The following is a 27,292-nucleotide window of genomic DNA, read 5'->3' on the forward strand; positions in this document are numbered from 1 at the left end:
TTAAAAACTGAAAAATGAAGTTCTGTATCCATAAAACTGTCATATTTTTTCATCATCTCAACTTCTAAACTGTCCATCAAAGAAATCTCAATTTGTGTTTCAGAACCTCCCACTCTATCACCTTTTGTTACGAAATTCTGTAACCTAAGAGTCAGTGGGTGAAATATTCTGAGTTCAGCACAAGTCAGAATGCTGGCTCCGAGCTAGATGCCCGTCTGTCCACCCAGGTTACCTGACAACACAAAATGTGCCCGTCACAAGTCGTATGTTATTTTGTACAGCTGCATCACTACATCTAGTGTTCCTTAATGTCGATCGCTATCCGATAGCGTTATTCTTGCTCATAGGACACGACCCGTCTAACTCGATCCCACTGGGGACCAAAATGACGTCCGATTTAAGTGTGCAAGGAAACATCGCGTGTTTTTTCAAGAAAACAATTGGTCACATTTCGAGGGCCACCAGGGGACAGGATACTCTCATGGTTTCGCACAACACTGGTGCCATTACTGCTTGATGACTTACAACATTCTTAAATTACAGGACAAAGTCGGAACGTACATTGGACAATATTTATGAGACATACAAATGTCGCCAAATTGCCATAGAGCACAATGATGTAGCTATGTGTGGTGACATATTAACAAATTAAATTATTACACATACAGCACGGATTTCCATAAAACGCGTGATGAATTTCTAAATTTGACAAAACGGGTGCTTGCTTTTCATCATTTGACTGGATTAGATTAGTAAGAACACTTGTTGTTTTGTAAAATCTTTGATTTTCCAAATCGTGACTTTTTTACACCTACCTATTTTAGTCACAGTTACTTGAAAGTTCATGTCCATTCTTAACTCAACTTGATGAGGTGGCCAGTCGCGTCGTGGGACTGAAGGGGTTAGTTTCCTCCAATGACAAGTTGTTCACGTGGTATGTCTAGACGCCTATCGGTATCAATTTTATTACTCAACGGTGGTACATGAGTCACATTTTACACATATTATGTAGGATGTAGGTACAGCAAGACCCCAGCTGTGATTTCATATGGGATATACTTGTCTTCCTACTCCAGTAAATATTCTTATAACATCAGTTTATCGAGATCACTACAGCCCTGGTCAGGCGGTTTCATTATGAGAGTATGGGTGCATTTTTTCACCCTAGTTAGTCAGCTTTGCTTTTGTTGGCGATTGGAGACGGACGTAGGCGAATGAGATGTAGGCGATTAGAGACTAAGCCCTCCGTTGTAGGGTAGGGTTTGTTCAGATGATAGAACGGTCAGGTTTTCATAGAAATCCCTATTTAGAGAAAGTTTCCCCTGGAAAAATATAATCTTGATCAAGATCTTCCTTTATACAACAAAGGGAAAACGGCACAGTTTATAAGTATGTAGATGTCAGGGACTTGATGTGATGGGGACGCGGTATGTGAGCTGGCCGAAGCACCAGGCTAAAGCGCCATGGCAGGTTAGTGATCCGACGAGGCCCAGGTGTCGGGATCGAACTCACCTGTGACCGGGTGTAAAATCATTGGTGTCAGCTTTGTGTGTTGTCACAACCCCTAGTGTACAGTACACAACCCCGTGCATTTAAAAGAACCCACGAATCAGTTGGTATAGACCAGATGGTGGCCACATGAATACGTGCATATGTGGCAGAGTCAACTTTGTATATAGTTACTGCTGTAAATATAATAAACATGTGAAACTTTTTAAGTATCGTGTCATGGTGTTATTTTGATGAGATATACTAACTCATTAAATAGCCTAAATCTATCTAAATTTATCAGTTATTTTACCTTCAACATTTTATATCCTAACCCTAGCTCTCTAAACACCAATCTAGTCTCAATGTAATCTATTTCAGTAATACTCATTTGCACTGCATGCTTTTCTCCTGTCAATCCCTCTTAAAACATGTCCTTCGCTCAGGCTAGCGTGTAAGTTCTATTGTTCTGTGTTCATCCAAGCATGTAAGGTATCATGGTATTTAAAGTTTAATTTGATCTAGTTTCATGTCCGTATCTTATGTGGTCAGCGTCAGACAGGTTGTGTTTTTTGGGGGATCGAGATCATGGTGATCTGGACTGTGTTTCATATATGAAGGTTAGTAATGCCTAGTCTTGTATGTATTTCTTGTGGTTTGCTATGTGTGTTTCATAGTTGGTGGTTGGCTATTGTTTATAGCATTGTTGATATCTCAACATTTACTCTTCATTATGTGTAAATAGTTTAAATGATGGTAACTCACAGTACAGTGAGTTGTGTAATTGCTATGTTACATAATTACCTATATTATAGTATCACATGTAGTTATTAGTTTCTATTTCACTTAAGTATAGTCTCAATAATCTTCTCATCTTCCTGCTATGTTGAAACATAATTGCCGTTAGTACCCTCGGCCTTACAATAAAATGAATGCTTGTATAGATGTATGTGCGTATGTGTAGTTAGATGTGGTTGTTTGTATTTTTACCATAGTTGCTATTTTAATAGTTTGTTATACATATTACTATCTGCACAAGGCATTTATTCATCCTACAGATAATGTGGGCAGGATGACGTAGGTGTGTCAAGTTGGCAATAGCACAGGTGTCACCAACCTGGTATGTTTTCATTGTTTAAAGTACATTCTTTTTCGTATATTCTAATGTCTACAATAAGTGTAATGTTTACATTATCAGACTCGTGTAATGTAATTAATGTATTATGATGGTGCTAATCATATGAATATCAGAAGTTGTCATGGTAATGCATATATGTTTAGCAATATATGCGCATGTGTGTGTTTGCATTTAGTATTTGTGAATATGTAGTAAGTATGTAGTAATGAGATTTGTTTTACCATATTTCAGGCTAAATCGTCTTTATTACATTTATGTAATAAAATATCCACCTCCTCACACCCCAGTGGCTTTGTGGTTTTGTCCGCATCCTAACGCTACTACACACACACCTAGTTGCGTCTGCAGCGACGTGCAGTAAATCTGGACAAAGTACTGTAACTACGTATGTGTCCCAGTCCACCCAGAACTGGGTACATCATTAGGATGAAAGAGCGGGAAAAAAAAGAAAAAAGTGCGCCTAGTGGCAGCAAGAGTTATATACTTCATATGAAAGTTGTTCAATTTCTGAACCAACGCGTGTCCCAATTCAGCCAACGTCAATGGCTGATACTGGGCTGGAACATAGCTCCTTCGTCCCAAAGCGTGCTGTGAAAGGGGCAACTCCGGAGAAAGGTTAGGGGAGTACCGGTATGCTTTGTTGTCGCCTGTCACAACACGATCGACACGTGGACGGGCATTATCTTCCTGAAGCACAAAGTTATGTCCCTGTTCTTGAATGAACGGCTGCACATGAGGCCCAGTAATACATCCCAGGATAGCGGACCTGTCAGATTGCCACTGCCATGTTGTGTCGAGGCAAATGTCGCCCAATACCATAACACCTCCGCATTCATATCGCCGTCTGTGCACCCTTGCCCAGTCATCTGAGCTATCTTATCCTGAGGTACTCCTAAGTGAACAAAACACTGTCTCCAGAGCCGTAAATGCTTTGAACCAGACAAGATGTGCCGGTCAGTGACGTCGGAGCACACCTGGATGTATTGCGGACCGCCGGGGCCGGGTCTTATGCGTTCTATACAGTCCTGGTACTGATTGGACGTAAGCCAGGAAATTGGAAGCAATGGCCCGAGCAGTCAAACTGACAGTCTGGAATCGATTCCTTAGACTGGTCTGCTGAATGTGGTTGTCATGCTGACGTGACGGCACGTGTGGACGGCCGGTGCGAAGCAAATCTCCCCTGCTGTCACCGTGTTGAGAACGTCTCCTTACATATACTTTTTGTAAGCGGTGGCATGGCATAGGTTGAGATTAAGTTGTTTTCCACAATATTCAGGGGCTAGTGTAAGTGAGTTTGGTTTCACGCCTCTTTTAGCAATATTCTAGCTATATCACAGCGAGGGGATACTAGAAATGGGCTTCACAAATTGCACCCATGTGGGGAACTGAAGCGTGTGTGACGAGCGAACAGTTTAACCACGAGGCCCTGGGAGCATGCCTAAGGGATCAAGTGAGTTACTATGAAATCCATCCAATAGGTTTTGAATACAGCTGTTAACACACAAATACATACACAGACACAGAAAAAAGCAAGGTTGATTGTATACCCGCTGCAACAAACCTTTCGTTTTGGCAGAGTACCCATCACAAGGTACATTTTGATATACTACACAACTTTGTTGTGATGGTACGTAATAATACGCTTTTCCTCATATTGGTGATGCAGCTGGATTATGGGTACAAATGTTCAGTTACCTTGAATGACACTTGTAATAATCAGAAAAAATGAAGTTCTCTTTCTGAATCCATATGCAATATTGATTACAATTATGAATAGTTAAACAAATTAGCATGCACTTTCCATGGAGATGATATTTACTATATAAGCCCCTGCACAAAACTATGAATCAGCTCCTGAAGATTGCATTAAAAGGCCTAAGCATCTAGTTGTCTGGCCTTTCAAAGTGGACATGACTGGCTATTTTTCTCTAACCTGTCATGCTTCTTGCAAATTTTACACAAGAAAGCTCTGTTTCAACATACTCTTTGTTTGGCACAAAAAGTCATCGCAAATTCCAAAGTGAAATCAAATTTGCCTCTGAGTATATATATATATATACATGACCACATAATATTCACTTATCTGAAATCAGTTTAAAATGATCACATTTCACCAATAATAAAAATCCCATCTAACTGCTACCATATCAGTGAATGCACTTTGAAAAACTCTTATACATTGACCTTGGTTTGACCTTTGCACCACACATCTTTGACGCCTTACACTTTAAATATCATCCCCTCAGAAGCCCCCTACCAAGAGTGAGTGAGTGAGTGAATTTAGTTTCACACCACACTCAGCAATATTCCAACTAAATGGCAGTGGTCTGTAACTAATTGAGTCTGACAATCCAGTGATCAACAACAGTAGCATCAATCTGTGCAATTGGGAACTGATGACGTGTCAAGCAAGCCTGACCACCGGATCCCATTATTTGCCACTAATGACAAGAATAGATGCCTTTTGTGGCAAGGATAGGTTGCTGAAGACCTATTCTATGCTTGATCTTCACAGGTCCCCCAATCAGGAACCTGTTCATGTTGAACTTCATGTTGAATTAAATGAGGACAAGCTATTTTATGGATGACAACTTGTTTATTACATTATGAAGTGATGTTTCTGTAAAGATTCAGATTCATATGCCAAGGTCAAGCAAGTGTGCTTTGTTACTCGCCAAAGTCTAAAATGACAATGAAACAGATCATTCATGTTCAGCAACTTTAAAGGAGATGTTTACAGTGCAATAAATTTCAGAGATCAATCAATGTCAAAATTTCAAACCTTGTAAAAACCTAAAGAAACAAACAAAACTGATTGAGTAAGGTCATTGGAACATTTTGTGGATTCACATACCATGAACCCATGTGGTGTTATTAGTAGTATTACAAAGAATGTGCAGTTTGTGTTCTTTGGTCGAATGGTTTCTGAGGAGATATGTTGCCAAGCAAGGCTCAGAGTAAGCTCATTTGACACAGACAGGTGAGGTAAACATGCAGGCGACTAGAATGGATGGCCATCAGCATCACAGGAGAAATGGACGTAATATGAACATTGGATCTTCACTAGTCTTTGCTACCAGTGTTAAACTCAAGAAAACCTCAGGCTATTTTTCAGTTTTCCTTGGGCACATTTTCTACAGAGATCAGCATGTTATTCTCCTGTATGGTATTACTTCCTCTTAGTTGTATCCTTGGATACTTTTTCTCTATATTGTGTGTATAGACTGTATGAGGTTGTGGGACGGTCAGATTCTGAATATCAGGTGAGAGTGGGATGGTGTGCTTGTGAAGGCTGTGTCCATTGTGTCAAGGTATCTTGTCACTTGGCACTGTTGATTGTGATATATGGAAGTGGAATAAATACAGACACTGTTACCCAGAGTTTGTGGGATACACATTCTAAAGCATGTTCAGTCAATGTCAAGAACTCTTTGCATGACAATAACCAATTAGGAAGTCACAGCTCATTACAGAGACCAAAAACATTCATTACACAACAAAACTAAGAGAAAATGATGATTTTATACTGATAAAACCATAAATATTCTGTATAGTGTCAACTCTTTTTTATCTTCCATGGTATTCTGTCTAAAAGTGCTTTGACAACACTTCCTGGCACCTGCTGATGATGGTTGATTAGTGCCTCTACTGCTCTCTGAACCTGCAACACATATAGTTGTGGGTTATCACAACAATTTAATTCACTAACATAACGCCATGTAAACATTCTTCAGTTAAGATGTCTCTTCATTTTCCCACTGTTTACATATCTATTTAGCACATAAATACAAATCCTGCTAGGTGGATGAACACTGCCACTATCACTTTGGACTTGTTTCAGAAGACCCTCATGGTTACTAGGCTGTCATGTTTGTAAGACATTATTGCAGCGGTATAATCACTGTTTTGATATCTCGGCTGTTTGGGTTGTTATCTCATGACAATATTGATTCACCCCTGTGCTGTAGAGGTACATCTGAACATCTAACACATGTGAGGAATCAATCCATGAGGCAAGTAAATGCTGCTACAATGATGAGGTGTCCAAATGTAACTGCTTCACTGTTCAACAGGAGGTTATCAAGCTGAACTGACGCTCTGGCAGAAACTTTTGCTCTGTCATATTGTGGACTACAACTGTGGTAATCTCTACTTCAACTCAGAATATACAGTGGACTCTGCCAATATTGGCTGCTGTAAACATCAGCATTCTGTCTACAATGGCACAAAGTTTCAGTCCCGGCAGACATGCACTTAATTATCATATAGAAACATCTGTAAACATCGGCTTCTGTCTACTCTGGATATCGGCATTGTTTTTCAGTTCCAATGAACAAATTGTTATGAAAACAACTCCGTAAAAACTGACACATGAAAGACGGAGCAACCCTTTGATGCAATTAGGCCCAAATAATGTAACAACACACATTCAAGGTTACTATAAGAGATTATTCAGAAACGGGAAGTGTCAATCAGTATCTTGTTAACTAGTGAGTGGTGCGTGTCACATACACAGAGTAATTAGAGGGTATTTAAGGAAAATTGTATAATGTCAGTAGTGTAACAGTCAGTATTGCCAAAATGTCTCGGCCCGCAAAACGTGCAAGACGTGAGTTGAGAGAAGTCAAAGATGAAAATGAAAATGTGTTTCCTAAACTGACTGTAACTGATGTTTTGAGAATGTGCACTCAGATCAAACACTTCGCATCCAGCCAGGAAGTACAACTTCTACATCATGTGCAGAACTTGGAAAGTGTAGCTGAGGATATTGCACTCGAGGCATTGGCACAGAAAATACAAAGCAAGATCAGTGACTTTTTTACAATGTGAACAACCTAGTTATTATTTGAAAATGAGTAATAAATGACTGCATTCTGCCTTGCTCCTTATTCGAACATGTTGTTAATGCTAACAAGACAGTACGACTTCCGTTGTGCGTCAGCGTCATGAGGCAAACTGCCTATACTGACACTTTGTCAAAACCAGCATTTTTGTTTGAAAAAAATGAATATACGTTTCCACTATGGATACTCCATAGCAGGAGGGCATTTCCTTGACAATAGTGATGTCCACCAATAGTAGGGGGAAGAGTGATTCTAGACCGTGGAGGTGCACCATGCCTCAAAGAGACTCAAAACGGTTCAAGTCAGCTCCCAGCACCTACAAAAATATAGTGGACTACATTTCTGGGTATAGGATCACTTTTCAAGCTCCATTCTCTATATGCAGAAAAATACAATTTACTGCAACAGAAGACAGGTAGTAGTATCTTTCCGAGCCAGCTGGTAGAATCTTTCCTGCATATGGAATTGTCTACCAAATGTAAGTGGGGAGTTGTCTAGTTTGTTTGGAGCACTTAGAGACTAAAGATAGGAGGTGCACCTCCACTGGGTTTTCCCACTACTATACTACTCCAACACGCTGAACATAAAAAGTAGTCCAAGACACGGAAAAGTAGTTCCCCATAATTTTTTGTAGGAGCTGGGAGCCAAACTGGACCAAAAGGGCATGATGAAAAGAATAATTACAGCACTTGGCGGAATTGCTATTATAAAATCATTACTAATTTCAAATTGAAGTATCTGTTTCTCACTCTCCCCTAATCCCCAGGGAACTTCCTGCATGAATTACTAAGTACTATTTAAATTGGTAAGCCTGATAAGATCAAAAGAGCGGTTGCTAACAAGTGTGGACTTGATAAGGTTGAAGCTTCTTCTCATGAGAAAGTTGTTGGATACTGGCTATAAATCCAAAGGGAAACCTAGTTGTAATTGGTAATTTGTTTCCAGGTAAAGACTCTCAAGATATTAAGAATGAAGTTTGGTTGGAATTGGATTATATTTCTGCTTTCAACAAGGTTGTTGCCACCTAGCCGAGCAAGCAAGAAATGTTCCCAGCTGCCACGGGCACAATGACTCCAAACGTAGATAACTACATCACTTATACACTCAAATCCCATTAAGCCCACACAGCCACTATGTGTTTTAACATTAATAATGTGAACTTATCCCCAAAGTATAACTTGATCATACTTACTGTATAAACAGACACCAGTATTGTATGAAAAAAATGGTTCAACCCTTATATATTTACAACACATACAAGACATTCTTTTCTAAAATGTAAAATTACATATCATTCAAAGGGTAGAACAAACATATATAATGTATACAAATGTACATTCTCATTTCATGTTTGGCCAAAACCCCCCCAAAAACATTCACATGGAAATTGAAAAGTTTCATTTTATCATTTTATTAATTTTAGTTATCTAACTAAAATTGTATAACATTTTCTGTCCACTACATTCACTGAAATCAGTAAAATCTACATATTTTTTATATTTGCATACTAGTACTTATCTTGCATTAGATCTACTTACTTCCTGCACTCATTGCTTGATTGTACTGAATATTTAAAGGTCACAAGCGACCAAAAAATCAAACATAATTAAAACATAATTATCACTTACTCATGACATACAATATACACTGCTGCTCGTAAAAATACAAATAACACAATTATAAGCGTACAATCGCGATTCCAAAGTGCAATATTTTGTACTTGGGCTTACTTCCCTCTTAACGAAGCCCTCAGCAAACCGAACCCAGTCATAGTAGGTGGCTGTGCTCTCAAGTGTAACGACGACTTCCGGTTGGATGGTTCATTTGCTGATACGCTGAGGGCTCATTGTGTGTGCAGAAAGATGATCTGTTTGATGGGCATGTTAGAAGTATGGCGAGTTAGAAGAAAGTAAGATTCTTTATGGATAACAGCTTCTTTTATTGTACTTGCACTGTTTCAGTATGGATTCATATACCGATGTCAAACAAATTCATATACACTAGAAGAAGTAGTTATCCATAAAGAATGTATTTAGAGATGTTGGGTTTTGTAAATACATGTTCTTTGAATTTGCGTTCGATCAAATAAAAAATCATCTCAGAAGAGATGGTGAAATACTGTGTGGCTGGAAACTGTCATTTGTCCAAGTACAAAGCAGGACTTGAAACAGACAAGAGTGGCACCAGTTTTCGTCAGATCCTGTCATCCGAGAAAAATGGATGTAGTTTGTTTGCAACCCACAGGCATAAAAACATGTCATGTGTACAAGTATCACACCTGCCTAATTACATAATGTGGGAGAGACAGGACTTAGGTGCACGAGTCATAAATCAATTTATTTTGCTTGTGGCATATAGCCTGATAGGTGTTAAGTTCAAATTGCATGTGGTCAATGATTGAAGCTGTGTATTGCATATTATCTTTAGCAGACAGGCAGGCAGACATATAGGTGTCAATAAACCAGACAATGAGCTTTCTCTGTGACAGAGGTTGCTTACCACAATCAACAAGTTTTTTTTCATGTAACCAATAGATTATTTACATGTTTGTGTACACATCCAAGATTAGACTACTGCTCACAACCTCATACTCCGGGCATGCATACTGTTTCAACCTCTGCAAATCTATTCACTGCTCATGTGTTATGCCTGAAGAATGGTAGTTCTTAACCATAAGGCAACTGTAAAGAAGACTATGGGGATACCTCAGCCAACTATTTTGTCGTTGAGGCCTTGCGGTTGAACGTGTGGAGTCTGAATATCCACCTAAGTTCGAGGGATCTCCTCTTTTGGGTGGTGCTGACAAGTTCAGTGTCTTCTCTGAGTTGTGCAATGATCTCATAAGTGAGATCTGATTTGCCATGCTTTTCTGAATTGAAATGAATCGCAACATGTTTGTCTCTGTTGTGAGTTATGTCGGCGAAGTGTTCATTCAGCCTCTTTTAGTTTCTCCTACAAGTGCCTATCCCACACTGATGGGGCCCACTCACATAAAGCAACTGTGTTTTTACTGACATCTGCGTGCGACGCCCAGGACGGGAAGAAGTAATTGTTTCTGTTTACCATATATGCCTTTGGTGTGGTCAACGTAAGTTTTGAGCATAACATAACAACAACTCAACATCATCTTCATTGCCGACAATAGATGATAACGGAAAAATGGAAAATTGTTGATCCAGTTTTCCTGGTAACTGCTTTCTAAACCCTCAAAAAGTCCCAAATGTATAGAACCATGACTATGACTCTCAAACTTGACAATAGTCACTTTGAAGGCATGAAGCTCACTCACTGGGGTAGTGGAAGAGGATCGCCTACCATTAGACTTCTCAGGATGGGAAACTGAGGCAAAAGATAGAAATGTTGATGAACTTCCACCTGGTGGATGTACAGCTGAAGAAAACACTGAAGGAGATGAAGTTGAAGTCATACTCTGTTTGTTAGGTGTTACGTCAACATTAACAATCCTAAAAGTGCCAGCCACTCACAAAGAAAAAAAGGTTTGGAGAGAGCATGTGGGATCAGAGACTGAATCTGCTGGATGTCAGATTGTGATATGGGATAAGCTGCAACCTGTCCATGTTGACAAGCCAAACTAGTTGCTGTAACAGATGGAGTGTGAAACCCCATTGTTGTAAAAAGCAGACAGTCCAAAAGGTGCAGTCATCCGGATACGTGTTGAAACTGATGCATCTCAAATGAAGATACCGGGAAATTGGAGTTGTGATATGTGTGAACAACCATGGGGCCACTGAAATTCCAAATGGAGGACAGCCCATTGGAAATGTTGCTTGTTAAAATAAAAGTGCTTCTTGTCACTGGGGTTCATTGGAACATGAAGGTAAGCATGAAAGAAGGTCCTGACTGATGAGGAAATGATTGATGCATACCCAAGATTTGAGGCATTTGAGCGAAGTCATTCAGAACTGTGGAGGATGTTCCAGGAAGATCTCATTGAAATAGGACAGATTGAGGATCATCCTCATTTTCTTGGACCCTTTCTTCTGCACTAAGAATATTAGAGAATGAAACCCTAGTGCTGTGACGGGCTGAGGAAGTAATTTGATGTTTCTTATAGCTATGTTCTCTGTTAAATGGTTGTGTTGAATCTGGGAGTGACTGTACCATTGTTGGAATGTCAGAGGTGGATTGGTGAGGAGGGGGAGCTGAGACTCATGAAGTTTGGTGAGCACCTTACCTTGTCACATCATCATGGTTGATTGATGGTCCAGTCTATTGGGATTCACCTCCACACAGTCTTGAGCTATAGCATCAGTTTCTGATGTCAACGTGGATACATTCCAAAGTCGCCACTTTTGAATCTTGAACTTTATAGGGGGAAATGAAGGAAGAACCTGTCACATGTTTTATCTCCTCATCCACCATAGTCGCTGTATGAGCAAAGTCCAAACCAAAGATGGGCTCGAGATGTTTTAATAGTCATATTGAAAGACATCTCTACAAAAGACTCATCAAGTGTAGATATAATCTCCCTCAGCACCTAATGTGTCAGTAACATTAAGGAGGGCAAGTCCTAAATGGTGAGCGACTTTTCAAGATCAGGTCCCGTTGAATGAACAGAAGCTACTAAATGATCAGCAATCCAGTCAACTCTTGTTTGTCATGACATTAATCATAACCAGAGGTGATTAGATCCGGTATCATTCTCAGTCTGGGGCAAGTCTTTCCACAAGGAAGGTGAACAGAATGGCAGAGGGGAGCAGTTACACTCAGATGACGCCTTAGGAGACCCCTTGCTCCTAGGTCGTGACCTATAACGAAGAAGCCTGCCAGGGAAGTGAAGCAACAGGAGACGGAGGCACATGTGCTCACACAGTAGACAGGATAGGTGTTCATGGTGGAGACATAGGCACCGAAAGTGCCAGAGGTAGTAAAGGTTGCAAAGGAGTCATAGGTGCTGCAGGATGTAGAGGAATAAATGACATATGTGCTGACATACTGGCCTGATCTGATAATAAGATCAAGAGAGTGCTGAGTGTGGATATATCAAACTGCAGTTGACCGTAAGATGTCTGCATCATAGACACCCGAGACGCTTAACAACCCATAGGTATGCAATACACGTAAGGCGCCTACCCCAGGAACACTGGAAAGGACTGCGACATAGGAGCCTGAGGCGTCTGATACAGCACAAACTGGTGACCCATCGGATGTTGCGGTGACAACATTGGCAACAATGTAGGATGGAGCATCAAGTGTTGTATCCTCAGACACTGTAATGCATAAGATCCATCCGCAGACAAGTAGTAGCTGAGACCAGGAAGTGACTGCAGTTCTATGTCTTTTAACACATCTGGCAAGCCATGCTTTTTGAGACATAAGCAATGAGTGCAGGAAGTAATTAATGCAGGATTTGCTAAAAATTTGTATGTAAGGGAACAAACAATTCCCAAATATATCCCATCACAATCCAATTGCTGATAAGAACAAAACTGAAATACACTTGTTGGATTCTCTTACCTTTGAAGCAAAGGAATCTGGTGTGTCATCTGATGCTGGGTAAAGAGGCTTCCCTAAGTATGTTCTGCCAACAACATATATGCATACTAGTTGAGTCATACACATGACCCTACAAAACACTTCATAGCAATATTTCTGGATTATGTATTTGCAATATTACAGTCACGATATATTCATAATTACACGAATCAGAAAATAAAATTAAGAATGAAAGTTTTGGCACAACATAACATAATAAGTAGTATAAACAACCCATATATCCCATGGAATAAACAACTATCCTTCCCTCACTCATATTAATTTATACACCCCACAACAGGACTACTTTTCATCTCCCCTGTAAAGTACCCAACCGTGTTCCTAGTGAGAGGAAAACTGTTGGGTATGGGGACTAGTTTATATAGGAAGGGAATAAATTAGTAATCATGTCAATTTAAAACATTGACTTCAGCAAAACAGTTTAACGTGTATCTTCTATTATGTCGTTGGGTTTCGTAATAAATGTTTGTTGGGCTTGCAGTATCCCTTGTTTTATATATGTTTTTTTCTCGTCCTCGCTGATAGAACTTTTTTTTATGAATCTTTGATTGAATGAAGATATCTTCTTTCATTTTGTTGTATTTTTCTAGTTCACCTAGGATCAAACGAAACCCTTCTTCTGAGTTTAATTATCATTGAGTGTGGTGGAAATATGGTCCTTTATCATGTTTAAGTTTGCTTCAGCAAGAATTCTAATTTCATCGTGTTTCTTTGCCTTAAGAATCAATTTGCGGGTTATAAATTTAAACACTGACCCAGCTGTTCCTGTAACTATAGCTGCTAATTCAAGTCCTAAAACAACCCGGGTGGCTACGATGGTTGTCAACAATCCAACTCCTCCTGCTCCTAATCCCATGCTAGTTGTCATTAGGGTGGTATAAGCACCGTCTATGTAGTTTAAAGCTCTATTGTATTTTTTATGTAGCGATGCTCAAATATCACAGGGTTTATAAATTAATAAGAGTGAGGGAAGGACAGTTTTTTATTCCATGGGTTATATGAGGTGGTCCAATAACCCCATTGTTTATACTACTTCATAAATAGTCGGATGTAATAATGGGCAACATTGGTAACAAAAAATTAAAACATGTCCATGCTGGTAAAACTCTGGCTGTTCCATGCTTCACTAAAGGTGATGTTTACACACAAACTTGACAAAGTTAATATGTAAGTACGTTTGTGATAAAATAAGCAAGAAATCTATGCAAAATCAGAAGTTAGAACCATTTTCTAACAGAGTAATGTTTATTGAATTATTGACTTTACCAAATCATGTAAGAGATGACCAGCTCTCATATATTATCATAATTTGTTCGTTATATTTGTTTTAAAGATGTGTGGAAGTCACAAACAGAAATACATGTCGAAATGTTTTTTGTTTGTTTATGGTATGCAAAAATAACTGCATCAACGTAACTACCGTGAGTGAAAGCTGTAATCACAATATTTCACATTTCTAATTTGAATGACATTATAGCATCAAATTGTTCTGAGAAGAGAGACAGAAGAGTTTAAACATCTGATATACTCCAGGGAAGTACAAATACATAAATCAGTTATTGGTATCAGTATGAAAGAAACCTCATCATTATAACTACTCATTTCAACATTTAATTACCTTATATCGACCTCTTTAACAACAGTGCACAATTCCCTGCCAGGAACGAAATCTTAACCGATCAGAGAGGAGACGTATGCCTATGTGGGGCACTGCAACTGCAGAATTCATTTACATTTCCCAGTGTAAATTATCTTGTTTACAGCTTTGTCATATCCTGAAATCGTGACAACTGTAGTGAAAAACGAAAGCTTTATATTTTCAAAAACCTACTGTCATTAAATCTTGTCCCCTGCTTTGACTAACTTCCGACATCTAACAAATCTGTCAAAATAGCTTGTTGTCACAATGGTCATACATTGTTATGTAAGAAGTTGTGTCATGCAAAATCTGTTTGGTCATCAATCATTTACTACAACTAGTAAGTAGTTTTGATTTTTTAACTCAATGAAAACAAATCTAAATTGCATTTTCTATCTTCAAAGCACAAACATAACCCATTTTCCACGAACTGTGGGGTTAGGTGGAAATCTGTGCATAGTGACACCATCAACTGACCCCTAGGGGCAACTGACAACAGCGCAACAATTCGGCATGTCTTTGTTGATGTCGAGAAATCAACAAATTGATGAGCTTGTTACACAGTTTAAATACAACTAACCCAAAATCCTTCCTCACATTACATCATTTCAGTTCGCTGCAGCACTCTGGCACCAGAGTTACCTAACCTGTCAGTGGTTTCATTGGCAACGACTTTTAGACAAATGACTTTTTGGCAGCTCTTCATTGCTCATGATTATGCTCAGCATTAATCAACCAAGTTTCTTAAGAATGAACTTGGTGGTCTGCTTAAGAGTGAGTGAGTGAGTTTAATTTTACGCCGCTTTTAGCAATATTCCAGCAATATCACGGCGGGTGACACCAGAAAATGGGCTTCACTCATTGTACCCAAGTGGGGAATCGAACCCGGGTCTTCAGCGTGACGAGCGAAAGCTTTAACCACTAGGCTACCCCACCGCCCTGGTCTGCTTAAGACTAACCACAAACCTTTCATATGTAAAAGAGGACAAAAAACCCCCAAAGTTTATGCCTTCTTTAAACAGAGGACAAACAAGTAAATGTATTAGTGATGAGGCAAGGAGACAGTGATTACCCCAACCATTGACAGGTGAACATTGCAACTCAAGAGGAGAATCATCAACTTACTTCAATTTTACTGGGAAAAATCCATATATAGGAACAAGTGGCAGTCTTGTTATTTCATAAAATTTTCTCAACAGAGCTGAAAAAGAAAACTATATCATTAAGAAGGGCAGTGAAGAACATCCATTCAGCATGGGTAGAGATACCTTTGGTACAGTTTGTACCCTCCTACAGAAGGCCTGTTTACTGAACACAAAGTTAACCATGAAACTTATTATACTATGAAAGATATCTGAATCTTGTTGGTCAGTCAGAAGTGGTACACACAGAAAGTGCCTCTGGTAAAAACAGCTTTCTGATGGGTGTCTCAATGACAAAGATAATATATTTAGGATAGTATTCACTCTTGATCACAGTTGAAAGTGATTTTAAACTAGACAAGCATTGTCACTAAGGTGACATAATCCCCAGCTGCAAATCAAATCAACCGTAAAACATAATGAAAGTGAAGGTTGTAGTTGAAATGTCACATGCAACCAAAAACTCAAACATAATTCAAACACAGTTATCACTTGTTCATGATATATAAAATTAAGAATCGCAAATGAAAAGTGCAATATTTTGTACTTGGGTTTACCTCCCTCAAAATGAAGCAGCCACAATACCGAACCCAGTCAGGGCCAGTGGGTGTGCACTCAAGTGTAACAAAGCTTTTTCACTGGCCACTGGTTCATTTGCCGATACGCTTATCTGGTTCTTTGTTTATGGCTCAGATGCCCGATAGGTGTTAATTTCATGTGGTCAGTGACTGAAGTTGTGCATTGCATATTGTCATTGACAGACATCCAGACAGACATGTAGGTGTCAATAAACCAGTCTGCTTATCACAATCAACATGTTTTTTTATGTAACAAGTAGATTATTTACTTGTTTCTGTACACAACCAAGATTAGATTACTGCTCATGACCTCATACTCCAGGAAGGTTCATGCTGTTTCAAGGTCCGCGAAACTATTCACAGTTTTGGAGAAAGATATTACATTAAGGCGTTTTGATGTTGTGATCTGGGAAACGGAGCCCTTTCCTCCCTTTGAGACTAAGTCTGAATCGTTTCCATGGAAACCCAGAAAAATAAAAATGACAAAAATCTGCAAATAGCAAAAGGCCTTCTTCAAAACCACTTCAAGATTCATGTATCTGCCAAAATCTACTGAAAGATATTAAGAAGTTTTTGAGCTGTGCTCCAAAAAGGAAACCCATCCCTCCCTCTTTTCCCCTTTGAGACTAAGTTTGAGTCAGTTCCATGGAAATCCAGAAAATGATAAATTTTCAAATCTCTGCCAAGTTTTGCTGAAAGATATTGAGAAGTTTTCGAGTTGTGCTCCGGAAACGAAGCCCATCCCAAGTTTTGAGACTAAGTCAGAATCGTTTCCATGGAAACCTAGAAAATGATAAATCATGAAAACCTGTAAATGGCAAAAGGCACCACTTTGGGGTCTGCCACACATATTTACCAAGTTTTGTAGAACATTCCACTACAGCAACTATAAAAACTCATTGGGTTTATGCAAAGACACGTAGAAGCTGACATTTAGCTCACAGTGGTCATACGCGTTACTGAATACTGCTTCACTGTCACAAACTGCCTTGAACCTTATTGTTAACATTTTACCCATGAATGCATCACATTTTGCATGACTGTTTCATGGGTACTCACTTTTGATGATTTGTCATTCTAATATTGCTCAAAATCATTTCATTTTGTTGACCATGTGTACATGTGTTTCATCTTTCTATTGCATCATTCCATTGAATCATTCATTGTAATTTCAACAAATGAAAATGTAATGACACTAAAAATGTGTTGCTTAATTTTTTTTGAGAAGTATATTAGTACTGCATTTCATAAGAGTTTATAACAGTTGATCAGTAGGTAGCATCAGACAACATGGTACTCCATTGCCAGCAGAACAAATGAGATTAAACATACTTACATCTTCCCCAGCCAGGGGTTCGGAAGGCTTCCCGACAATTCATTGTGAACATTGGAATGACAGGCTGGCAAGAAAGAAATGAAATTAATAGCATTGTAAGTTCCCAGTTTAGTGAAATTCATATTACAAACAGCATGACTTTCTCCTTACGTAAACTTACATGTATTTACAAAAAAAACAGGTCCTTCATCAGCATTTCCAAAAGGATCCTGACTGTCAGACAGGATTAAAAGTCACCATGTTTCAAGTCGGATACAATGGGAATACCTCAGACCAGATTGAAAATACTTAACTGAGATTACATGAAGAACTTAAACACATGAAGTGTGACAGATCTAATGACACTTAAAAGGTTTGAGAAAATGCAACACCGCAGAGTCCCTCAAAGCTTTAACTGAGTGATGTTAGGACTTCTAATCATCTGTTATTTATGGTTAGTGAAACCATATGTGCACTTTCGGGCGGTGGGGTAGCCTAATGGTTAAAGCGTTCGCTCATCAAGCCAAAGACCCGGGTTCGATTCCCCACATGGGTACAAAGTGTGAAGCCCATTTTCTGGTGTCCCCCGCCGTGATATTGCTGGAATATTGCTAAAAAGCGGCGTAAAACTAAACTCACTCCCTCACTCATATGTGCACTTTCAGTTAAATGACATTTTAAGAAAACACTGGTCTGCACATTAAGCTATATGCATTTCACTTCTGGTTGGGAAAAACAGTGTGCCTAATGTATCACAATTTTTAAACAAGAGTCATCAGAAGATGACAAATCTCCCCAGCCCCGACATATAGCAATGGACAAATCATTTCCATAGAAACCAGGAAAATTAAAAATGACAAATATCTGTAAACAGCAAAAAGCACCACTTTAGGATCTGCCTCACACATCTGACAAGTATTTGAAATGTTTCCATGGAAAAAGCGAAAATACTAAACAAAGACATATCCCCCGGCCCCCACTTATTTGAAAGGTCAAATCATCTGACAGTTACTTGATGTTTTTAGCCCACCCCTACCATTAGACTATGACCAAAACGTTCCATGGAAAAACAAATAAAAATAAAAATGCCAAAAATCTGTAAATAGCAAAAGGCACAACCATAGGTTCAGTTTATTATATCTTCCAATTGTGGTCTAAAAATATTGAATGGTGGAGTTATGCTCCAGAAACAAAATGATTACTGACAGACAGATAAAAAGCTGTAAATAGCAAGAGGCACCACTTTAGGTTCTGATTGGTATATCTACCAAGTTCTGCAGAAAAATATTGAACAGCTTTTGAGTTATGCTCCGGAAATGAAGCGCACCCTCCAGTTAGACTAAGACCAAAACAAAAATCTGTAAATAGCAAAAGGCACAACCACAGATTCAGTTTTTTATATCTGCTACTTTTGGTCCAAAAATATTGACCAGTTTTTAAGTTATGCCCTGGAAACAAAATGATTACGGTCGAACGGGTAAGCAGATGGACAGACGATCAAACAGACAAGGCTTCGACTATATTCTCCCCATTACATGCTAGAGGGATAAAATTAAATCATACGCTTATAAGAGAAAGTACAGTCAGGCTAAGGACATAATGTCATTTCCTTGGGCCATTTGCCATGTTGTTATTTTTCCTGTCTATGTATCATTCGATTGATAAAAGATTTTTTAGCGCATTTAGGACCTTGTCAAAAGTCGGTTTTCTGTCATTTATACTGGCTAGGTATATGCACCTATTTCCAGCAAAAACAATATGATTAACAAAAGGATAGCCACTGTTGATCCTTAACAATATTGGGAAGTCTGTGTGTGAATGAGATGTTAATATTGACAGTATCATTAAGATATAAACTTAAACCGTTCCAGAATGTCCAAACAATATCACTAAGAATGCATACAAATGTACATTTTCTGATTCTTTATTACAGACTGTACAGCAGTCAATATCTATTATTTTTATCTTTACCAATTCTTGTATATAAATAACTTTGTGAATAAATCTGTACTGAAATGTCTAAGAGTTTAATATCATTTGTACACTTTCTATAATTTAAAAAATAGCAGCCTAAGGTTAAAGTAATGTTTTTCTAAATGTCCCGCCTTCTGCCAACTTCAGGAAGTCTATCAGTTTTCATCAGTTTATCATAAAATATTCCACAACCTTTAGTGGGTGAAAGTAGTATTGATATCACATACCAAGATTTTGGTTTTTGAGTTTATGATTGTGTATTGTGGCTTTCAAGCAATGGGAATATTAATAATGTTCCATTTGTAATGCGCATTTCTCCATGCATAATACATGCTAAAAGTGCCCATTGTTCACAGTCACACAGTACAGGATTAAAATAAGATCATTTGATACACTTCAGCATGTAGGGTAGGCTTTTTGAAAGTGATAAGTTTCCGGATTTGACCTGAAAGCTGAGTATGATGGTACAGTTCTAAGGGTGTTCCATTCGGTGGCAGTATAGAACACAAAGGATCTTTGGCCAAACCTGGAGGTTCTGAATCAGGGTACACACAAAAGGTTCTGTGAAGCAGATCTGAGAGATCTTGCTGGTGTGTACAGCTGGAGTAGTTTACAGGAGCAGTACCTCTAACACACCTATAGGTGATGCACAGAACTTTAAAAACAATTCTCAATTGAACTATCAACAAGCACATACTGGTATCGTTGTGAGAGGTAGGACTTGATCCACATAGAAGCAATTCCAGAGATACCAAAATCATATTCCATTTGAGGCAGGCGACTCTAGTCAATAGTGTTGAAAGCGGCACTGAGGTTAAGAAGCACAGCAAAGCTAACTGCCTGCTATCCACGCCTAGTTGCATGTCATTCAGTACTCTGAGAAGCGCTGTTTCAGGCTGGAACAAGTCATACAGATGATGGGTCTTAAGATGTTCTGAGAGATGGGAGCAGGAAATCAACATTGTCCAACAGAACTTTGGTTGGGATGGGGTTTAAGACCACACGATGTACGTTTGGCCTTCTAGATCAACTTCAAGTTGTAGATCTTCTGTGAAAGGTGACTTTCACCTGACTTTCATGAGACTGTCTTGGCTGATGGAAGAACCTGAATCAAGGGGGTGCCATACTGGCATCTCCATCTGCTCTCTGCCAGGTTTCTGTGAGGATCATGATATCAATATTGCTATCAGTGATAGTTATCAAAATATCCTCACACTTGTTTCTGGACACTTGCACATTCCATGAACATACCATGAGTTTAGATGTCAGCACAGGAGGTGGGACAAAGATGAGATTGTCATAATTTATGCATACTCATTGTCTCTTATTGCTCAAAACTCTGCTGTAATCGAAAAGAGTACCTTTACCTAAGAATCCAGTTCTATATTCATTAAATGATAATAGCCTGTCACAGTCACATAAGTCCCTAATCTTGGTCACACCCTTATTGAACCAATGAAGTATTTTCTGATGATCACACTGGTCAACTCTGAAGAAAGATCTATACCTCTTCCATGCATGAAAAACCATCTTTCCCATAAAGATTATCAGCTTTCTTAAATTGATCAATATTAGCCCCTAAATGAAGTAATGGTCTAATAGGAACATGGCAGGGATTGTTTCAGGTAGCTCTACAATGGCATCTCTCCAGTACAACTATTTCAGCTTAATAAATAAAAGAATGGTTATCTGTCTTTAATAAATACTTTTGGTGGATTAGGAAGAGTATTTTCACTACAAGTGATATTTTTACTATTAATCATAGCCCCTAACCATTTGAACAATTTCTTAATGGCATTGTGTAACCACAACACCTCTAGACTTTGACCTAAATGGCCTTTCATTTTAAACCCTATTCATTCCTCATAGTATGGATGTCTGGCAAACATATGATTGAGGCCTTATGCTTTCTCCAGATGTTCCTGGGGCCGTATTTATCAAACAACTAAGTTTTGACTTAAGAAAAACACTTAAAGGTCACATGAAACGTAAAACACAACTTTGCAGATTCTGTATGCACTTACCGAAACAAATCATAAAAAATGCCAATTCAACCTATAAAGTTGAAAAAAAACCGCGACGAAAAAAAAGCCTGCGAAATTCACTAAACGCTGCGCTGCGTCCATAACGCAAAACAAGTAAATAATCTACTCGTTACGTAAAAACACTTGTTGATTGTGGTAAGCAGTCTCTGTCACAGAGAAAGCTCATTGTCTGGTTTATTCACACCTATATGTCTGTCTGCCTGTCTGCTAAAGATTACATGCAATACACAGCTTCAATCATTGACCACATGCAACTTGAACTTAACACCTATCAGACTATACGACATAAAGAAAATAAGTTGATTTATGACTTGTGCACCCGAGTCCCGTGTCTGCCACATTATGTAATTAGGCACGTGTGATACACATAACATGTTTTTATGTCGGTGGGCTGCAAACAAACTACATTCATTTTTTTTTCGGATGACTGGATCTGATGGAAACTGGTGCAAACTCTTGTCAGTTTCAAGTCCTGCTTTGTACTTGGACGAATGACAGATTCCAGCCACACAGTAGTTTACCATCTCTGCTGACATGATTTTTGATTGGATCAAGCGCAAATTCAGAGAACATGTATTTTCCAAACCCAACATCTCTATATACATCCTTCATGGATAACGACTTCTTTTCGTGTATATGATTTTTGTTTGACAACAGTATATGAATCCATACTGAAACGACACATCAAGTACACAAAAAGAAGTTGTTATCCATAAAGAATCTTACTTTCTTGTGACTGGCTATACTTCTAAAATGCCCATCAAACAGATCATCTTTCTGTACACACAATAAACCCTCAGCATATCAGCAAATGAAACAGCCAGTCGGAAGCCGTCGTTACACTTGAGTGCATATCCACCCGCTATGACTGGGTTCGGTCTCCCAAGAGCTTCGTTTCGGTGGAAGTAATCCCAAGTACAAAATATTGCACTTTTAAATCACGATTGTACGCTTATAATTTTGTTTATTTGTTTTTTTTAAAAGCAGCAATGTATATTATATGTCATGAATAAGTGATAATTGTGTTTTAATTATGTTTGATTTTTGGTTGCATGTGACCTTTAAGTTTCCTAAAACTTACTTAGCCAAGTCAAAAACTTAAGACTGTATTAACAAACGGGCTAAGTCTGAAACTTAGCTAAGTCCGACAACACAAACTAAGTCGATTTCACCGAATGCGATCACGTAGTCACTATTGGATATCCCGGTTATTTATAGCCAACCAGTGGAACTCTTTTTTTCTGAGAGACAGAAAAACGGCGAGGGAAATTCCCGGATATCTAGCAGATGACATCAGCGAACAGTATCGAATAAGATAACATGACGGACGATACGAAGAAGAGGCGGCCTAACTTCACAAAAGAAGAGACACTTTTGCTAGCAGAGCTAGTTGCGGCCAACAGAGTGGTGGTTAGATGGCAAGTTTGGGCCAGGCATCACCTCCATGAAACGACAGGAGGCGTGGCAGGTACGTGTTCGAAGTTCCACGATAGCGAGTGTTATTTTGATGCTATTGATTGATTCGCTTCACATTACCTAACTGATAAAATCAGACATTTAGATGCAAATGTCGTGGTCAATTCTGGTTATGTTGGGTACTGTTTCCCGATGACTTTTGGTGCCATTTGCAAAAAAAACGTATGTACGTCATTTTATTCCCACACTAAAATTATAGCATTTGATCTGTTAGAAAAGAATTATATATTTTGAAAATGCATACTGCATGTTAGTGTCATAATAAGAACACAAATGCGCTTGGTAACTAGCTCACATGTAAAAGGACACGTATTTGTACCATGATTAAATTAAATATATTTAATGTAATTTGATGAGATTTTTCCCCATTTGATATTTTCTGTTTACATTTTAGATGATTACAGACAGCCTCAACTCAAGCCTGACTCAAAAAAGGACCAGGGAAGAGGTTGAAAAAAATGGAAGAACTTGAAAAGCTCATCGAAGAAGACATTCCAAGTTCAGGCAGCAAACCATTGCTACTGGTAAACCTGATTATGTGTACAATATTACTTGTAATTATGAATAATGGCTACATAAATGATGTCACACATGTCAAAGTGGGAAAAAGTGTCATGCACACAATATTTCCACTTCTGCATAGTCAGTGCTTGTGTACACTAAACATTTTCAAGTCACAAAGACCTATGATTACCCAGTGACATTTAAAAAGTGGTCAAGTGTAACAAGTGATTAGGTGCCTGTCTATGAGGGCATGGGTTGAATCCCATCACATGTTCTAGAATCTGTACTTAGGTAAGGAAGTGTGATACAAAACATGACATATGTTACAAGTTACAACATACACCTACAGTGATGTTGATATGTTTGTGGTATATTTCCAACTGTTATCATCATATTTAAGCAATTAATCTATAAAGTTCTTTTTGCATTTACAGGAGGTGGACCACCTCCCACGCCAGTTAGTCCGGTGACCAGTGCAGTTGTTGAGGCTATTGGAAGGGAAAATGTGAACCTGACAGGAATTTCAGATTCTTGTGATTCCTCTGCCCTTCAACAGCGTGATTCCATCACATCAAAGGAAAGGTACATGTGATATACATTCTAATGTCAATCTGATTTTATACAGCACTAAAACACTCCAATATTTTTTTCAGAATGACCTCACAGTTCCTTATGAAATACAGACTCGCACATTAGATCAGGGAGACTACAATGTTGTAGATTATCCCTGAAATACCGACTCGCACATTAGGTCAGGGAGACTACAATGTTGTAGATTATCCCTGAGTAGATGTGAGGTCTGTCAGTACACTAATCACAGGTGCCAATTAGGCCCGGATTAGTGTAAGCTCAGCTATCTGAAAATACTGAACCTTCTCAGGCCTCCACTTTTATCAACCAAACAACACAAAAACTTAATATTGCCCTGTATAAATTATATAATGTTCTAAAGTTTGTGTGAAATTAGATTTTATGATTGAAATACATTCCTTCTTGATCTGTCATGAATCTGAATGAAACAAGGCTCAGGATGCGGAAATAAAATATGTTTCATTCGGTTATATATTTCACAAATGCTGATTCATCTCTTATAGCCCAATCATGGTCAGTAACGATGTCCAGGACACGCTGATTACACACCAACTGCCAGAGATGACAACAGCCTGCCAGTGCCAGCATCAGCCTTCTGTGGAGTCAATACAGAAAGAAAAGCTAGAATTAGAGATTGAATATTTGAAATTGAAAATAGAGTATGTTACAAGAAGAAATAAGAAACTAGAAGAGTAGAATGTGCAGTATTCACAGTATAGGGTGGTCTGAATAAACCCTGCAATAACTGGTATTAGATGTCTTGCACTTTGGAAAATGAAAATAATATATTAATAATCAATGCAAAATCTCGGACAACCATGGAACCGTACCTTTAGAAATATGTACATTAGAAGAAGCTGATCGCAAACTGTTCTCTGTATCTGGCTCCTGTTGTTGTAGGAGCAATTGGTGCAAGACCTTGCATCTGTGATTAAGCTGTCCAGGTTGAGTGATGCCTCCACATGGAGCTGGCATTGGGACATTCCTGTCCTTGCTGATGTTGTGTAGTACAGCACAGGCAATTATTACCTAGGTGAATATTGGAAAAAAATAGTATATACTGACACAACAAATTTTCAAGATACTTCTGTCAATTTAATTTAAATGTAGGATGTAGATGACTTATTGTTACATGTATTTGACCAAGAAATGTGTAATTTTAAATGTTTGAATGTTTGTGAGAAAGTCGTCCATGGAACTTATTGTATTTGAATACCCAACCCCTGGTATTCATCAATCATTGTGGCCTTCATCTATAAAAATTATTTGTTCAAAAATAATTTTTTTGGCATCATTATCTTTAAAAGGGTGCACTTCACATATAATAAAGTGATGGTAAAATTCCAACCCTTACTAATCTCACACTTAGAGTATTTCATCCTGTGGCAATGTTTTACTATGTAATTATTATTTGTCTGTATTGAGTGAGGTCCTATTGACAGTAAGATCACATATTTCTAACTTGTCCATTTTCTTTATGTTACTGTTGACTGTAGAAAGTATAGACATTTTTACATTCATGTTTGATAATTGTTACGGTCTTCATTAAATAAATGTTACTGTTTGTCTTAATAATTGTTTTAGCTATTTTTATCCAATGCATATGAACACCTTAGGGTATTATTGGGGAAATTATAGGTGTATTTAGATTTCATTCAGATTATGATTTTTGTTACCTCAATAGAGTCCTGGGAAAAACATTTTTGTAATGCTATACCTTGCAAGCCTTCTACGGGGAAGAGTCTGATTTCTCCATGTAGTACATGAACCATTGCTTCAGTTGTCCAATACCTCTTTCCACACAATTTCTGGTCTTTTTATGAGATCTGAAAATTTGCAATAAATATAGCTGGAATCATCAAATGATCTTATAATGTTTATGGGTGGTATTATGTCAAAATGGTTATATCATGACACACGCTTTTTGACCAAATGTATCATTTCATTGATAAGTCACCTAGGATGCATTTACGACTGAGGAAGTACACAATGTACGACATATTATCCGAAAAATGCACTTAGCAGATATGTAACTCTTACGTTTCATTTTTATGTTGGATGTTGAATTTCATATAACCAAGGGAAATTACTCTATACTGGTTAGCACTCGAAATTGACTCGAAGAAATGACCAAAATACCTGTTGCAGTTTGCCTGTGGTCCAGGAAGAGGGCATAAAAATGGTGTTAGAATCCACCTCCAACATGGGTAACCGCTGTCGCCAAGCAGATGACATCTTACGGGAACATGGTTCCCCTCAAACAGCCGACATAACCCGCTTGTTGTCAAGATGCGGGAGTCATGTGTTGAGCCAGGCCAACGTGCTACGATGTCGATGATACGGTCGTCACTGTCAATCACTAGCTGTGTATTAATACTGTGATAGTGGTGCCTGTTAATGAATTCATTCTCATTAACTGATGGGGCCTGAATTTGAACGTGCATGCCATTAACTACACCAACTACACTGGGGAAGTTTGCTGTCTGATAGAATTGACGCTGGTGTCGTCTTACTTCTTGGGCTTGTGTGGGAAAGGTGACAAATCTTCTGACCATACGCTGGCTTGTGAGTGAATTAAGCGTTTGTTCGACAACTCTTGAAATGGTGGGTTGGCTGAGTCCATGGTCATCGCCATTGCACATTTGAAATTTGCCAGCGTCAAGATAACGTAAAGTGACGAGAACTTTTGTAATGCAGGACACTGCACAACTCCGATGCGTTACGGGACTTAAATCGTGTTCAAGTAGATCACAGATGTAAACAATACTGTTTCTGTCAAATCTGTACCTTTGGAGCAGGTCAGTATCATCTAATGTATGCAGAACGTCTGTTCTTTCATTAAATACTCTTGGATTACGCGTGGCAGCCATCTTTGTTTTACATGACTCAAGTCAAAACAAGTTGATTTAAGCCTAGCAAGGGGAGTCTTAAATAGTTAAGTCAAAAATGACAAATCTTATAGATCTGAAGTCTGATGATAAATATGATTTAAGTTTTTACACAAAACTTAGTCGAAAAACCAAGAAAAAGTTATTGAACAG

General features: G+C 38.5%; 1 protein-coding gene and 2 pseudogenes across 8 annotated transcripts in view; 1 reads left to right on the forward strand and 2 right to left on the reverse strand.

The window, feature by feature from the left end:
* Positions 1-5,202: 5,202 nt before the first annotated feature.
* Positions 5,203-27,292, reverse strand: part of LOC137290842 (DGAT1/2-independent enzyme synthesizing storage lipids-like) — a 45,089-nt gene continuing 22,999 nt past the window's right edge. For all 8 annotated transcript variants that reach the window (XM_067821990.1, XM_067821993.1, XM_067821992.1 and 5 more), the window contains 4 exons: positions 17,683-17,746; positions 15,752-15,827; positions 12,949-13,012; positions 5,203-6,287 (listed from right to left, as the gene is read on the reverse strand). In XM_067821990.1, the coding sequence (XP_067678091.1) occupies positions 6,183-6,287; positions 12,949-13,012; positions 15,752-15,827; positions 17,683-17,746 (309 nt within the window). In that variant the 3' untranslated portion in view covers positions 5,203-6,182. The remainder of the gene's footprint in view (positions 6,288-12,948; positions 13,013-15,751; positions 15,828-17,682; positions 17,747-27,292) is intronic.
* Positions 23,001-24,947, forward strand: LOC137290844 (uncharacterized; annotated as a pseudogene).
* On the reverse strand, positions 24,814-27,121 carry LOC137290841 (putative nuclease HARBI1; annotated as a pseudogene).

The sequence above is a fragment of the Haliotis asinina genome, chromosome 7, assembly GCF_037392515.1.
Source record: "Haliotis asinina isolate JCU_RB_2024 chromosome 7, JCU_Hal_asi_v2, whole genome shotgun sequence".
NCBI lineage: Eukaryota > Metazoa > Mollusca > Gastropoda > Lepetellida > Haliotidae > Haliotis > Haliotis asinina.